At 33.3% G+C, this 15,132-nt stretch overlaps 1 protein-coding gene across 1 annotated transcript in view; it reads left to right on the forward strand.

Annotated features, from left to right (window-relative positions):
• LOC107444895 (cell adhesion molecule Dscam1) overlaps positions 1-15,132 on the forward strand; it is a 42,915-nt gene that overhangs the window by 18,877 nt on the left and 8,906 nt on the right. The window contains exons 10-13 of the mRNA XM_016059165.4: positions 626-696; positions 8,806-9,043; positions 11,419-11,520; positions 14,545-14,727. Of these exons, the coding sequence (XP_015914651.2) occupies positions 626-696; positions 8,806-9,043; positions 11,419-11,520; positions 14,545-14,727 (594 nt within the window). The remainder of the gene's footprint in view (positions 1-625; positions 697-8,805; positions 9,044-11,418; positions 11,521-14,544; positions 14,728-15,132) is intronic.

Here is a 15,132-nt window from a genome sequence, read left to right on the forward strand (position 1 = left end):
AACGTAAGATAAAAAAGTTAGTTTTTTTAAAAAAAAAAAAACTGTCCATATCTCCATAAACCTTTAAGCTAGGCTGACGAAATTTCGTACAATGATATCATATAATAACCAAAATAATTGTTACAAGTTACAAATTTATTGCTACGTTTTTTCGCATAGGGTGTCCAAAAACACTATTTTCCGTTTGTAATTTACTGTCGGTCCCTAAAACCTCTAAAAGCTTTAAACTTCATTGATAAGTATGAGAAATCATCACTTGATATAAACACTTCTGAAGTTATAAAATGATTCTTTAAGTATAACTTGAAAAATATGAAAGAATGTATTGTTAAAGAAGTGTTTCCATTATTTTATTTACCACATATGTGAGAAATCCGATCTACAGTGACACCTTATTACCGTGACACCTTATTATGACGCCTTATTAACGTGACAGCTTCTTATTTTTTATCCAATACAATCAAAATCTATAGTGATATCAGATTACCTAAAAAAGATTTCTTACAATTGTATTTGTTCTTAATACCTTATCACAAATATTTCCTATATTGTGATGATGTACTATTTGAATATATATCTTTTAGTATAATAATTATTATTACTCAATGGGTATATTTTATTGCAGCCCCTTCGGCACCCCCAACTGACGTCACAGTTATTGCAACCGGACCGACCAGCGTCTCAGTGACGTGGAAGGTGAGATTATATGTTGCATTGAACACGTGATTGAATTGCAATCATTTTTACTTTCTTTCAATTATTGTCTCATACATCCCATATAATAACGATTTTAATATTTTGTTATTTATTAATTTCAATTATAATTTTCATTAATCAAGAATAAGAGGGAAATTAAAAAATGACTTTGTGTTCACACTATTAATGGAGGTTAACCCTTTCAACCCGAATGGGACATATACGTCTCAAAGATTAAACTTTATTCCTTCACAAATAAACAGATCCCAATTTTTGCAGAACAAATACTTTGATGCACTTATATTATTTCCATTATTTATTCCCACGCAATGTATAGGTATTTTTACAATATTCAAGATGATTGGGATATATTGTCCCAGGAGATTTCCAGGAAAACTTTATACTATACTTATTTTAATATGTCAGCATTAACATTAGCTGCTTTTCATACTTAAATTTTAATGCAGCAAAAGTCGAAAGGGTTAAGTATTTCCATTGTTAAAATTGAGCATTTTATATTAACTTATCAGATTCTATGTTTTAGGAATATTTATTAGTTTTCATTTGTTTATTTATTTATAATTATTTGTGTTTTTTTAATTATTTACTATTGCTTTTGATTTGTGTGTATTTCATAGATTTTTATTTGTGTGACTTTTTATACATTTCTTTTATATCTATAAAACATTTATATGATTTAGTTCATAAATAGCAAAACTAATAAAAAAAAGCAATAATAAAATTTATAAAATGAGGTTTAATTTAATAATTTTTCCAGGCATGTTTAGTCACATCCTGAAACTTTTTCCTAATGCAATCGATTACTTCTCTTATTAGTTATTAATTGCTATGAAATGAATTTTGGTTGCAAATCTCTTAGCAATGTAAAACTTGAATTTTTGATACTTCCATTGCATTTTAATTTGTTATTATATTTCTAGACAACTATTTCGACGTTCTAAAAATAAATTTTCTGAATATAAAACAAAATAAAATTCTTCTAAAAATAAATTTTCTTTTCAAATGAAGGGTTCTTTATCTCACTCGTTCTACACAATGTATCTTCCAATTTCTAATCGATCTTTTTTATGCCAATCAAATTGTTCCATTTAATTCTACTTAAAAAATACCTTTAAAAAATAAATAATATATGCTCTCAGTTATAAAAGACGAAACTTTATGCTTTTGAATTACCTTCAGAAAAAAATTCAACGTAAATTCTATAAACTAATTTTGACTCAAAGACGAGGGAGTAAGATATCATTTATACCAAAATGGCGAAGTCCAAAAAAAAAGTAATAATTTATTGACAAAGTGTACACAGTAATAATTTATTGACAAAGAACAAGACAAAATAACACTCTTAACATATTTAAATAGATTAAAAAATATTATTTTGAAAATATTATTATAAAATATTATAAATGACATGTTTGAGGAAGAATTGTATTAAGTCTAAGATCTATATTAATAAATAATAAGACTATGATGATTATATAACTTATAATACAAAATAGATCAAAACGTATAAATATATCTGTCCAAAATATCCATATATATATATATATATATATATATATATATATATATATATATATATATATATATATATATATATATATGCAAAATCTCAGTCACTTACACAAACTTAGTTACGCCCCCCTGCAAGAATTATAAATGTGCTCTATCTTAGACTTAAGACAATTTTTTTTAAATTATAAAATGAGACAAGAACACTGCGAAGAAAAATTTGGGAACTTATAATCATTCAATTTATTTTAATTTATATTAATTTAACGATTTTAATTTAAATTAGTTTAATATGAATTAATAATCGTGATGAAAAGGTGGAATTTAGAAAAAAGTACCAAAAAAAAAAAAGATTAAGATAGTTTTAAAAGATTATTAAAAGATTATGATAGTTTTTTTAATATGTTCAGGTGCTACCGCGGGCCGCAGGTTGTGCTCCCCTATTAGTGTTTTGTTTTGTTTTTTTAATCGTGCGCCCTTTCGCCGCGGGGTTGTTATTTAGGCCACTGCAAAATCTGCTTAAAAATTAAACTCCTGAAATATTTTACATTTCCTTCGAATGAACTAAATGATTTTTCTTCGTTACGTCATCACTTCATTTCGTATACTAATGAATGTGAATTGCGATCTTGTCATTTTAAAACGCTTCCTCGTAAAACTGTTGTTGCGTCATTCAAAATAATTATTCAATCTTCTTGAAAAAGCATTTAAAATGTAAGTTTTCTAACGGTACATAAAAAGTTACCGAAAAGGAATATTGCTAAAATTTAAATATTTGTTATCTAAAGTATGCGACTCATTCTGTGTTTTGATATTCATATTTTAACTGTACCTAATTAAAAACCAGTTCTCTAAATAAAAACAAATAAATAAATATGCAGCACTTGCGACTGTCTGGATCACCTGCGAGAACTACTTTCCCTCGCAGCAGCACTTGCTCTTTTCAAGAGAGAAAGAAAGAACAGCTGGTTTTTCCCTCTTCACGTGTTCTATTGATTTTTTTCCTCCTTACTCACGCTCCATCCGGGTTACCACACTCTACTCCATTCACATCTGCTGCTGCATCCATCGTCGGCTGCATTCTCCGAATTCATCGCCAATATTGCCAAACACGCTAAGCCTAATCACTACCCCTAATAAATAACATCCGCCCTTTACTTGAATGTGGCGTGAAGGAAATTTGTGTTTCTTCCTCTAACTGTTATGGAAATGAAAAAAGAAATTTTTGTGTATTTATGCACATTCATTAAACACTTCTATTTTTATTTAATATTAGTTGCATTTATGCGAAGATAAATTAATTTCCTTTGCTCATGTGTTGTAAGAAGTACTATTAATTTATGAAACTAATGCAAAATTAAAAGACTTTTACAATTACTATTATTTATATTATTTACCGTATATCTCGGTGTGTAAGTTGATTCCTTATTTTTGATTATGAGGTAGCAAATTTCTGACATGTCGGATGTGACAGCTGAAAAAAACAAATATAAAACTTTCTAAAATATAAGAATAAATAAATAAAAACATAAATGAGAATTAATAAGTCTACAAAATTTTCTCCACTTAAAAATGTTTCACGTTATTTTTTTTTTCTGGATATTTCCCTTAAAATAAAGATTTAATAACGTTACTGAGTCCGTCACAGACGATGTTCTTTAAATTTGTAATTTTATAATGTTTTAAACTGTCATATTTTATGAAATATTCTCGAATCTTAAATTTTTCTCATTCTTAATTCTTTTCTTAACATAATTTAAAATATCGTTTCTAAAAAAAAGCTTTATATGTGAGGAAAATGTGATGAGACAAAATGTAAAATTAATTGATTGTGATAAGAGAAGATGCAAAATTAATTGATTGGGGATGAGAAAAAAATGCAAAATTAATTGATTGTGATGAGAGAAGATACAAAATTAATTGATTCTGATGAGAAAAAAATGCAAAATTAATCGATTGTGTTGAGAGAAAATGCAAAATGTACATATTAGAAATAGTTTTTGAAAGGGATAAATTTATACAGAATTATTTACATCTATGTTATTGCTTGTAATGCACGATCGATATTTCACGATCAACGAATGTCCGACTTTATCGCTGGTGTAGAAGTAAAGTCTTATACACCGATGTATACGCTACTAGTTTTATTTTTTATAATTATTTATAACGAAATGTTGCAAACAAGCAAAAAATTATGTTATTATGGATTATAAAAGATTTTATTTTATAACCGTCGTTAAGCAGCCGACCATTTTTTTTCCTTCCTTTTTTTCCCCTTTTTCCTTATGATTACTCATGTGCAACTCCTCAGTCTTGTAATTATTAACTCAATCCAGAAGACAAGGGAACTCCTGGATCAAGTATTGGGAAAAATTTGGAAGACTTTTTGATGGAACTAACTCGCATTTGCGTTACATAAACAGGAAAACCACGAACACCTCCCTAGGTTTGACCGACAGCAAGGGGACTCGAACCCATGATCCGTCTACCACTGAGGATATTTTACGTCAGCACTGTGGTCGGTGCAAGCCAGATGCGCAATTCGTATCGATCAGTCATCGCTGGGATTTTAACCCGGTTAACCTCATATAAAGGTTATTAAAGATTAACAACTATTGATATTAAAATACTGTGTAATTAATATTCTACATATATTCTTTATTAAAAATAATTCTTCTAAAATGGCGTGACGCCAGAATTTTGACTCTCACTGTGTGCAAAGGGAAAAAAATCTTTATATTTCGTTTGCCACCTCTAAAAACTTAGACTTGAGGATGAAAAAAATGCCATTAATGATAATGACGATAGCAATTAATGTCGATTGTTAAACTGAAATGATGTTAATGATGACAACAATACTTAAAACTATGTTATTGACGATAATGAAACGCAAATGATTACACTGGATAAGCAATTTACTTTTTTTCTCAATTAACTTTTATTTTATGCAACATCTCTTATGATGCCGATTATGAACATGCTTACATTTAAGTTCGAATTCGAAGAAACACTATCGCAAAAAATTTACATAATAGTTTATTGCTTTTTTTTTCGACTCGATGTTTTATCGTTCACACTACCACTGTTTTACACTTTTTAAAGCACAATTAAGTTTTTAAGATAGTATGTCGTTACCATAGTATAAATATAATTATGCCTCACAATTTTTTTACGAATAGTCATTAAAAAAGTTTGAAAGTATCAATTGGGTATAATAGTAAAAAAACACAACTACTTCCACTTAGTAGGAATAACATTTACCATGACGCAATGCTAAATTCTATGCCACTATCCACATAAATCAATTATTAATCAAAAATCGAATATCAATTACTCTTCTTTATAATGCAATAAAATCTGGCGAGCAGCTATTTAAACGATCAAACACTTCGTTTGTTTATTTGTGGCTTGAAGTTAGGCTCGCAGAAAATGTCGTTCATGGGTTAAATTTAGTAGGAATAACACAACCTGTGACGTAGGCTATATTATACCCAATTACGATCTTTAAAAAATCTATGCCCCCCCCCCGTTTGGGCTCCAGTGTTCAGGACCCTAGCAAAAGCAGGATCAAGGATTAAAAAAAAAAAAGAAGGAAAAAAAAACTTCATAACCGTAACTTTTTTAATAAGGAGAGAAACAAATAACGTGACACAAGAAAACGTGCAATAGCGGTGGAATATTTGTGAGTAATATGATTTAGTAGAGTCCTGTTCACCAAACGTTAACCAAGAGTGTATAGCACCTCTTTCAATGATTGAGGTTGAAGAAGCAGTTCAAAAACTTAAGAACAACAAGGCTCCTGGCCCAGATTTGATATCACCAGAATTCTTAAAAAACTCAGGACCAGATGGGTTAAAGGCCATACATAATATTCTAACATCAGTATGGGAAAAAGAGATACTCCCGGAAGAATGGAAACACAGCACTGTTTGTCTTATACACAAAAAAGGAGACATTCTTGAATGTTCAAACTACCGGGGTATCAGCATGCTCTGCACTGCATATAAAGTCTTTTCAAAAATTCTATTTAACAGACTTAGCCCCTATGTAGAAAACATCATTGGTGAATACCAGTGCGGCTTTAGGAGGGGCAGGTCTACAACTGACCAAATATTTTGCATAAGACAGATTCTGGAAAAGACCAGGGAATTTGGAATTGGTACCCACCACCTATTTGTGGATTTCAAAACTGCTTACGACAGTGTAAACCGGAAGCGACTCATTGAAGCTATGCGAGAATTCAATATCCCGGACAAGCTTGTACGACTCACCACACTTACACTGTGTAAGACCATGCAGAAAGTTAAAATCCAAAATGACTTCTCGGAACCAATGGAGGTAAAAAATGGTGTAAGGCAAGGCGATGCTTTGGCATGCCTACTCTTCAATTTGGCATTAGAAAAAATTATCAGAGATTCAGGAATCAATACCAGAGGACATATCTTTCATAAGTCTGTCCAAATTTTCGCTTTTGCCGATGACATTGACATCATAGCTCGAACACAATCTGACTTAAAGCAAGCCTTTCTATCCATGGAAAAAGAGGCAGAAAAAATGCATCTCACTATTAACCAGGAGAAAACCAAGTACATGCAATGCACCAAAATAACTGATTCTACAACTCACTTGCAAATTGGTGAATACAAGTTTGAAAAAGTAAACAGTTTTGTTTATCTTGGTTCTGAAGTCAACGTTAATGGCAATATCGCACCCGAAATACAAAGAAGAATCAATAGTGCAAGTAAATGTTTCTATGGATTAAAAAAATATTTAAACTCAAACCTACTAAAAAGAGATACTAAACTGTTAATTTATAAATGCTTGATCAGACCTATCCTAACATATGCCTCAGAAACTTGGACAACAACACAGAAAGATGAGAATTCCTTGGGAATCTTCGAACGTCGGATCCTAAGATCCATTTTTGGGGGCAAACAAGTTGATGGTACTTGGTACAGACGTTCAAACTCACAACTCTATCGGGCCCTTAGAGAGCCTGAAGTTGTCAAGTACGTAAAAATTCAAAGAATTAAATGGGCTGGTCACATCATTCGGATGAACAGAGAGCGTCCGACAAACATAATCTTTTCGGCTCAGCCCATCGGATCAAGGCCCAGAGGTCGACCAAAGCTGAGATGGGCCGACTGCGTGGAAAGAGACTTTTCAGTCTTAAAAGTCTCAAACTGGAAGACAACTGCCAGGCAGAGACAGGCCTGGAGGAAGTTGATTGAGAAGGCCAGGGCCCACCCGGGGCTGTCGTGCCATTGAGGAAGGAAGGAAGGAATATGATTTAGTTCACTTCATTTTTAAAAGTCGTCTAAGGATATTATCAAGCGTAATGTTTATAATTTAGCAATGATCACTAATGTGTTTTTGTCTCTCTGAAATTTACCTAAGCCACAAATATTTTCGGCCCAATTTAATTTTTGACTGAAACTTAAAAAAAATTAGTAAAATAATTATGCTTTTTGTTTTCTTTTAAGAAGCCTTTTAACTTGTCTTTAATATGAGATAGCTTATTTACATCACAGATAAAAAAAAAAATAATGAAGCTGTGGAAAATTTAAAATAAATAAATCGTTTTTTATTTAAATATATCAAGAACACTGATACATTTTATTTTAAAAAAAAAACATTTTAATGCATCTCCTAACATTGTTTATAAATGTTTTAATTTTTTTTTTTTTTTTTTTTTTTTTTTTTGTCGCGAAACACCGTTTTTGCTACCAGTGTGTTCCGACGTGCGAACGAACCACCACCAGGTACCATAATCAAATCTTAAGAGTCTTCCTTCGATAATGCTCGATTTTATGTTGAATTTATCAGATTCACTTTCTCGAGTTTATTAGCTCTTAATAAACTTCTTAAATGAGGTATCTTTCGACCAAGCAATACCTTTCAAAAAAAAAAAAAAAAAAAGATGGAAAATTCGTTTAAAATAACCGCACTAACATAACACTTTGCTTTATTAGATATGACACGTAATAATTTTTGAAGCCTTTTTTCTTTTGTCTAAAAACATTTAGCAATCAAATTATGAAACACTAGCACTGTTTTTCGAGTTGAAAAGGTTTCATTAGTTACAGAGTGCCTTTACACTTCGGTAGATTGTAGAAGATGGGAAAACGTGACATCAATAAAGCTGAAAGGTCATCGATATAAGTTTCGGTTGTTTTATGGAAAATTTTGACGTATTTAATCACAGTTACTTTCCATTTGTTCTCATGGTATTTCAATACTGCCCTTATATAGGGCCAATATTAAAGAATCTATACATCCCAATATTGCAACTGTATATGACCAATATTAAAGAATCTATACATCCCAATATTGCAACTGTATATGACCAATATTAAAGAATCTATACATCCCAATATTGCAACTGTATAGGACCAATATTAAAGAATCTATACATCCCAATATTGCAACTGTATAGGACCAATGTTAAAGAATCTATACATCCCAATATTGGTTCCTTGGTGCATGTTCATTGGGTCAACTTTGAGCCCAACTAGGGTCAAGGTAAAATTGTTGGTATTGATTTATTGTGATTTAATATATATGTATATATTCCGATAGGCCCCTCCGCGGGAACATTGGAACGGCCGGTTGTTGGGTTATTACGTGGGCCACAAGCGTCACCAATCTATGGAACCGTTTGCCTATCACACAGTGCCGGCTGGAAGGTCCACCCACGCTGACTACAGGCTGACCAGACTTCAAAAAGCCACCCGATACTCGGTGGTTGTGAAAGCTTTCAATTCTGTGGGATCAGGTCCTGAATCTCACGAACTGCTTGTCGAGACATCTGACAAAGGTAAAGAATCATATCTTCTCCCATCTAAACTGTTTTTCTGAGTTAAAATGTGAACACTTGAATAAAATTGTGAGCCAAGAGGGCTCAGTGGTCAAGAGGTATAGTTCGTTCACCAGGAGTCTGCACTTGGATCCACCTCCTCGGACGCAGAATTCCAGCGCGGAAGCAGGAAAAGGAACATCATCGACGTCTTTTTCAGACACTTACTTCGCTTTATCATCTGCTATTATACCTTTCGTTTCTCTAGCTAATTAAATATATTTTAAATTTAAAAACTGCTGTTTTCCCAGCAAAATGTCTCAAAAAGGACAAACTATTCTCTCAAAAGAGAGAAATATCATAAGAAATGGAGCTAAATATCATTAAATTAATGAACTATTTTATGCTTAAAAATGCAGATAAAGTTTCGAATCGCATTTATTCTGCGAAAAATATTTTGTCTGCGTCAAATATGTCGATAAAATCAGTCTTTCTCCAGTGTTTGTGAAAGAAATTAAAAATTCAAATTAACTTTTTGACTTTTTAGACTTTAGTCATACTTTAGATTAACAACTATAATTGCTGAAATCGGGGATTGTTTTGAAGCAACGAAGTTTGCATTTCTAATAGTTTCTATTACATTTTGGAAAGAAGATTAATTTGTCACAGGTATGGTACAGGAAACTATTAATGCCTGTAGCATCAGGTCACTGACTTGCATTTTAATAATTTTCACCCTTTTCACTTTTATAGTTCGGTGTTTTCTTTCATTTTTGCTCCTATGTTATAAATCTACTTCGCTGCTTGGCGACTAGCAGGTGTGGCGTAGATTTATAACATAGCAAAAATGAAAGAAAACGCCGACTAAAACAGGGAAAAGGAAAGAATAAAATTTACTAAAATGCAAGTCAGTGACTCGATGTCACAGCCTACATGAGTTTTGTTTTGTATTTCAAGTTTCTTTTATTTAATAATGGTATATGAGACATGGTAATTCTTTTCAAAATCGGCTTAACTGGTGATCATATACTACGGTATTTTATATGAAGAGAGCTTTATGACTCCAACGGCATTGATTAGCATGAACGTGATATCATTTTAGTACTCTCGTATTAGTTAGTACGTATACGCTATCTATAGTGCGTACACTATCGAAGCCCGTGCCTCTTTAGCCAATCCCATCCTTTTACATGTTTTACATAGCCAATCCCATCCTTTTACATTGCATAATGTGTTTCAAGGAATGCGTGGGGAGAGTAGTTATCGCCCATGCCAATTTTCATCAATCAAAAGGTACCTTAAGATTGAATCGAATTAGCATGTCTTATATGCTAGTAAATTAGTGTTTAATAATTTTAGTGGTAGTTACGCCACAATACTCCCTCACCAGAATTTTATCAGAGATAGAATTCGATGAACAGATATCACTAGTTGCCGTATTTGCGAAAGACCGGGAAAGCTATATTAAATTAACCGAATTTTGAGAGCTTGTGGTGAGAGCTGTATTGAGTTCACTGAGTTTTGAGCGTTTGTCGTCAGAGCTGTATTATGTTCACAGTTGTGTGTGTAGTTCCTTCCTGTGTTGCTATTAGCAGCCGAGTGTGTGCGGGATCCCGTTTTGTGTAAATGAGACTGAGAAGCAACAGAGCTAGGAAGATGACGCAGTTACAAAGTCAACTTTTCAATGTGTACTGTCAACTTTTCAATGTGTACCAAAGTAGCACGTCAGCAGGTCACCAATGTGGGAAAAGGATCTTTCGACAATGTTAACCTTCATCTATCGAAAGGTACCTCAAGATTGAATCGAGTTTGCATGTCTTATATACTAATGAATTGATGTTTGATAATCGTAGTGGTAGTTAAGCCGCAATACACCTCCACCAGAAGGTTTAATCAGGAATGGAACTCGATAAACGGATACCACTAGTTGCCATATTTGTGAAAGACGGGGCCAACTGTATTAAGTTCACCGGACTTTAAGCACTTGTGGGGAGAGCTGCATTAAGTTCACCGAGTTTTAAACGTCTCTCGTGAGAGCTGGCTGTATTAAATTCACGGTTTTGTGTTCTTTCTTCTGTGCTGCTATTAGCAGTTGAGTGTGTACAGAATCCCGTTCTGTGTAAATGAGACTGAGAAGCAACAGCACGAGGACGATGACACAGTAACAAATAGCAAGTTAACTTTTCAATGTGTGCCATCCATCGAAGTAGGCGTGTTCATAGCACGTCCGTAGGTTACCAATATGGAAGAGTAGAAATCGACAATGCCAACCTTCATCTATCAAAAGGTACCCCAAGATTGAGTAGAGTTACCATGTCTTATATACTAGTGAATAGATGTTTAATAATTGTAATGGTAGTTAAGCCACAAATGTATGATATTATTTGTATATACAGACAGCCTGAAACCCCCTCACCTGTACGTGTCTGAAACAAGTGACACCGCTGCTCTATTAGAATGGGAACATCCCAGAGACCTGCCAGAAAATGTTTTCACACGTAAGTTTTACTTTTTTTTTTCTTTCGTTTTTTTACACACTTATACAGCAATTTACTTTTTTATAAGTAATCTAAGAAAAAAAAGAGAGAGTTCAGGTAAAGCTTTAATTACTGAAATGCATTGTGATAATTTGCTTAGTAACTGGTACTGCATTGTGATAGTAACTGAAGTAAGATGCATTTTCGAAGCTCTGAGAAAATACAAAAAAAGCAGCAGTTCAAGTGCCTTACACTAAAAAGCTACAACTGTATATGTTGCCGTGAATAACCAAAATCAAGAGAATGTCGACTTTCACTGGTGAATGTCAACAATCACATTGTCCCTGTGGTGAATGTCCGAAATATTTGTTATATCCGATTTGATATTAATTTATTCGTTGATATTATCCTTCAAATTCGATGTTTTAATATCACTGAGAATAGATTAGGAGAAACATCAGTTTTCGGAATACCTGTTAAATGCATACCGGGCAGTGGCACTTGACCTTAAAAAAGCAATGTCGGGCATACCGGGCAAAAATATGTCGGGCAGTGGCACTTAACTAGACCTAGTATATATTTCGGACATTTACCAAAGTGACTGTTTGATTGTCAACATTCACCGGTGGAAGTCAACAACCAATCATTTCTGTCATGAAGAACACGTGACACGTGACCCACATGCCGTGAGGAATTATCTGGACTTTAGAACGGACTAATAACTTAGATATTTTAAAAAAATTTATTAAACTTTACGTCATTTTTCCATGAAAAATTTTGAAAATCAGTTTTTGCAAATTTTTATGAGCCCAGTTAATGTAGCTGTGGAATAAGTCTTAAAATGTTAAAAAATTAGACCTCGAATGATTTTCATTTTTACTAAAATGTGGATATTGACGTTTTGCGCTATTTTTTCTGTTCTTATTTATTTCAAAATAAGCATAAAGAGCTCTGGTTACAGATAAGCTATACTTGACCTATCAGTCATAAGTCAACTGTTGCTTTACTCACAGCAGTTATGAAAATAGCATGTTATTAGGGAAAAAAAAGCTTCACAAAAACATTTCAAGAAAAATAAATTCATAAAAATACCGACAATACCATTTTTCGTGAATTCATTGCAAGAATTCCCTCCCTAAATAAACACAATCTTGTTTACCTCCTTGTAATGAATCAGGTCGTTATAGAGTGTTCAACAATTCACTCTAGAGAGAAGTTACATCTCAGTAACGTAATTTATAAGAGTTTGTTTTTCCCATTTTCCTCATTTTTAGAACATATCAATTGTTCGTCTTTTCGATTTTCGCTGAGAAACCACACTGAGAAAAAAAAAAGTATGGTCACAACTACTAGAATATGGTAAAATTTACCATGTTTCTGGTAATAGCGCTCCTATAAAATGCGTCTTATTTTACTTTAATTAAAAGTCATATTTTAACGTACACTGACTAAAACATTTGTAACCTACATGCCATCTTCTTTAACCTCTGTTTAACGAAATTCGCTCTATAGTGAATTTAAAAGGAAAAGATTACGGAGGGGACATAATGCATCCATTAAATATTTATTAATGACTTGTTTTCCAGTGGCGCCATCTATGGCCAAGAATTCGACTTCTGCTACATACATACGTCACAGCCCGTTTTACTGGGAAGACACATTCACACACCATCCATCGCAATTTTGAGCTGACAAGGGTACGATTTATCTCCGATCCAGTACCCCTAGAGGTGTTGATTTGTTATGGGAACTTAGAAGACTTTGTGAACTCAACAGATTTAGCGTACACCAATCAGTATTTTGTTTTCGGTCGGCGGGGCTCGAACTCACGACTTCTTAGACATAGGCCCAACACCCTACATTCCAGGCTATCCCGACCCAGTCTAACCCAGTGAGACTTAAGAAATTGTTTCCTTTTATTGTTGATGATAGTATTCTTTCATGCATGCTTGGTCTTGGAAAATTAATCTGGACTCCACTTCAACTCTCATAGAACAACTTTAAGAGCTTCTGAACTCTTCATATTATAATAGCTTTAATTCAAACACTAACAGTTTTATTCTATTTCCACAACGTAGAAAGCCCTACGTCACAAGATCAAGTTTTGCATTAAATAAAGAAAACAGATTTCAGTAATGGTCATAGAGCCAACATAAATTTCAATATCACTGTCTACATTTCTAATTTGTAATATATACATATATACATGTAATATTGTATATTGAGTATATATGTAATATATATATATATATATATATATATATATATATATATATATATATATATATATATATGTAATATTATGTATGTAATATTGTATCCTGAGCTATATCCCTCTTGACGCTTTAATGTTAATTTTACAATTTACTTTTTACACTTTTGATTCACATTTTACACTTAACCTTTTGTGAGTGAAGTGCTTCATTTATTTCTTATTTAGCCTAAAGATATGTTTGCTAACTGCAATAAGTTTAAAAAGTGCCGGCCTGTTTAGGAAATGCAAAAGACCTTTTTAATGAATCGGGTGCAATTCAAAATGACGGCTCTTAGCAAAGTCGGATTGTATATTGTGTTTTTAGAGAGTCGTTGTGGCTCAGAGGATGGAGCTCTCTCCACCCAATGAGGTGCGCCGGGTTCGAATCTCAGCGATGACTGATCGATACGAATTCCTCACCCGGGTATTACCGACCTCATTGCTGACGTAAAATGTCCTCAGTGGTTGACGGATCATGGGTTAGTTCGTTAGTTAGTTAGTAATCGTGATTTTCCTCTCCATGTAAAGCAAATGCGGGTTAGTTTTATCAAACAGTCCTCCACGAAGACAAATTTCTTCCAATACTTGATCCTGGACTTCCCTTATCATCTGGATCGGGTTCAGAATTTCAAGACTACCGAGTTGAACATCGGTGTTTGTAAACTCAAAAGATTGGTTCGGTTATTTAACGCCGGTTATAAAATAAAATATAAAATGTTTTTTCAGAATGTGTTTCCTTTTTTATCGAATGAATTTAAGACATTGTGATTTTTTTTTCTTCTCAACCATAGATTATATGGTCTACTATAGACCTGGATCAGAAGGCAACTGGCACAGTGTGCACGTTCCTTCGAAAGATAAGAAGTTCAAGCTGACCTCTTTGGAGAGCGGCACCAAATACCAGGTCTATCTGACCGCTTACAGCGAATCGGGGGTGTCGGATCCATCTGATACACTCACGCTTCTAACAGAAGGTATTCATTTTCTCACTTTTATTCTCTTTTTCTACTATAATAACCACAAATGTATTTTTATTATGTTACCGTCAAAGTGTATAATTAAGTTGTTGTTGTCGGCCATTAAGGCAGAAGGGATACGATTGTTCTTGTTTTCCAATGGCGCCATCTATCTAGAATGAGACCTCTGCCACACCCATACGTCACACCTGTTTACAGGGTGGACTTACATCCATTCATTCATCCACAGATCGTAATTTCGACCTGAACCAGCGAACGATCAATCTCCAATTCAGTACCCCCAAAGGTATAATTTGTTATGGAAACATGGCTGACTTTGTAACCCGACAGATTTAATGTGCACCCGTCACCATTTACTGCCCAGGGAGTCTTCGGCCGGCTGGATTGAAACTCCCGTTCCCA

The sequence above is a fragment of the Parasteatoda tepidariorum genome, chromosome 6 (genome assembly GCF_982258835.1).
Source record: "Parasteatoda tepidariorum strain Cologne lab strain chromosome 6, Ptep-v5.0, whole genome shotgun sequence".
Classification (NCBI taxonomy): domain Eukaryota; kingdom Metazoa; phylum Arthropoda; class Arachnida; order Araneae; family Theridiidae; genus Parasteatoda; species Parasteatoda tepidariorum.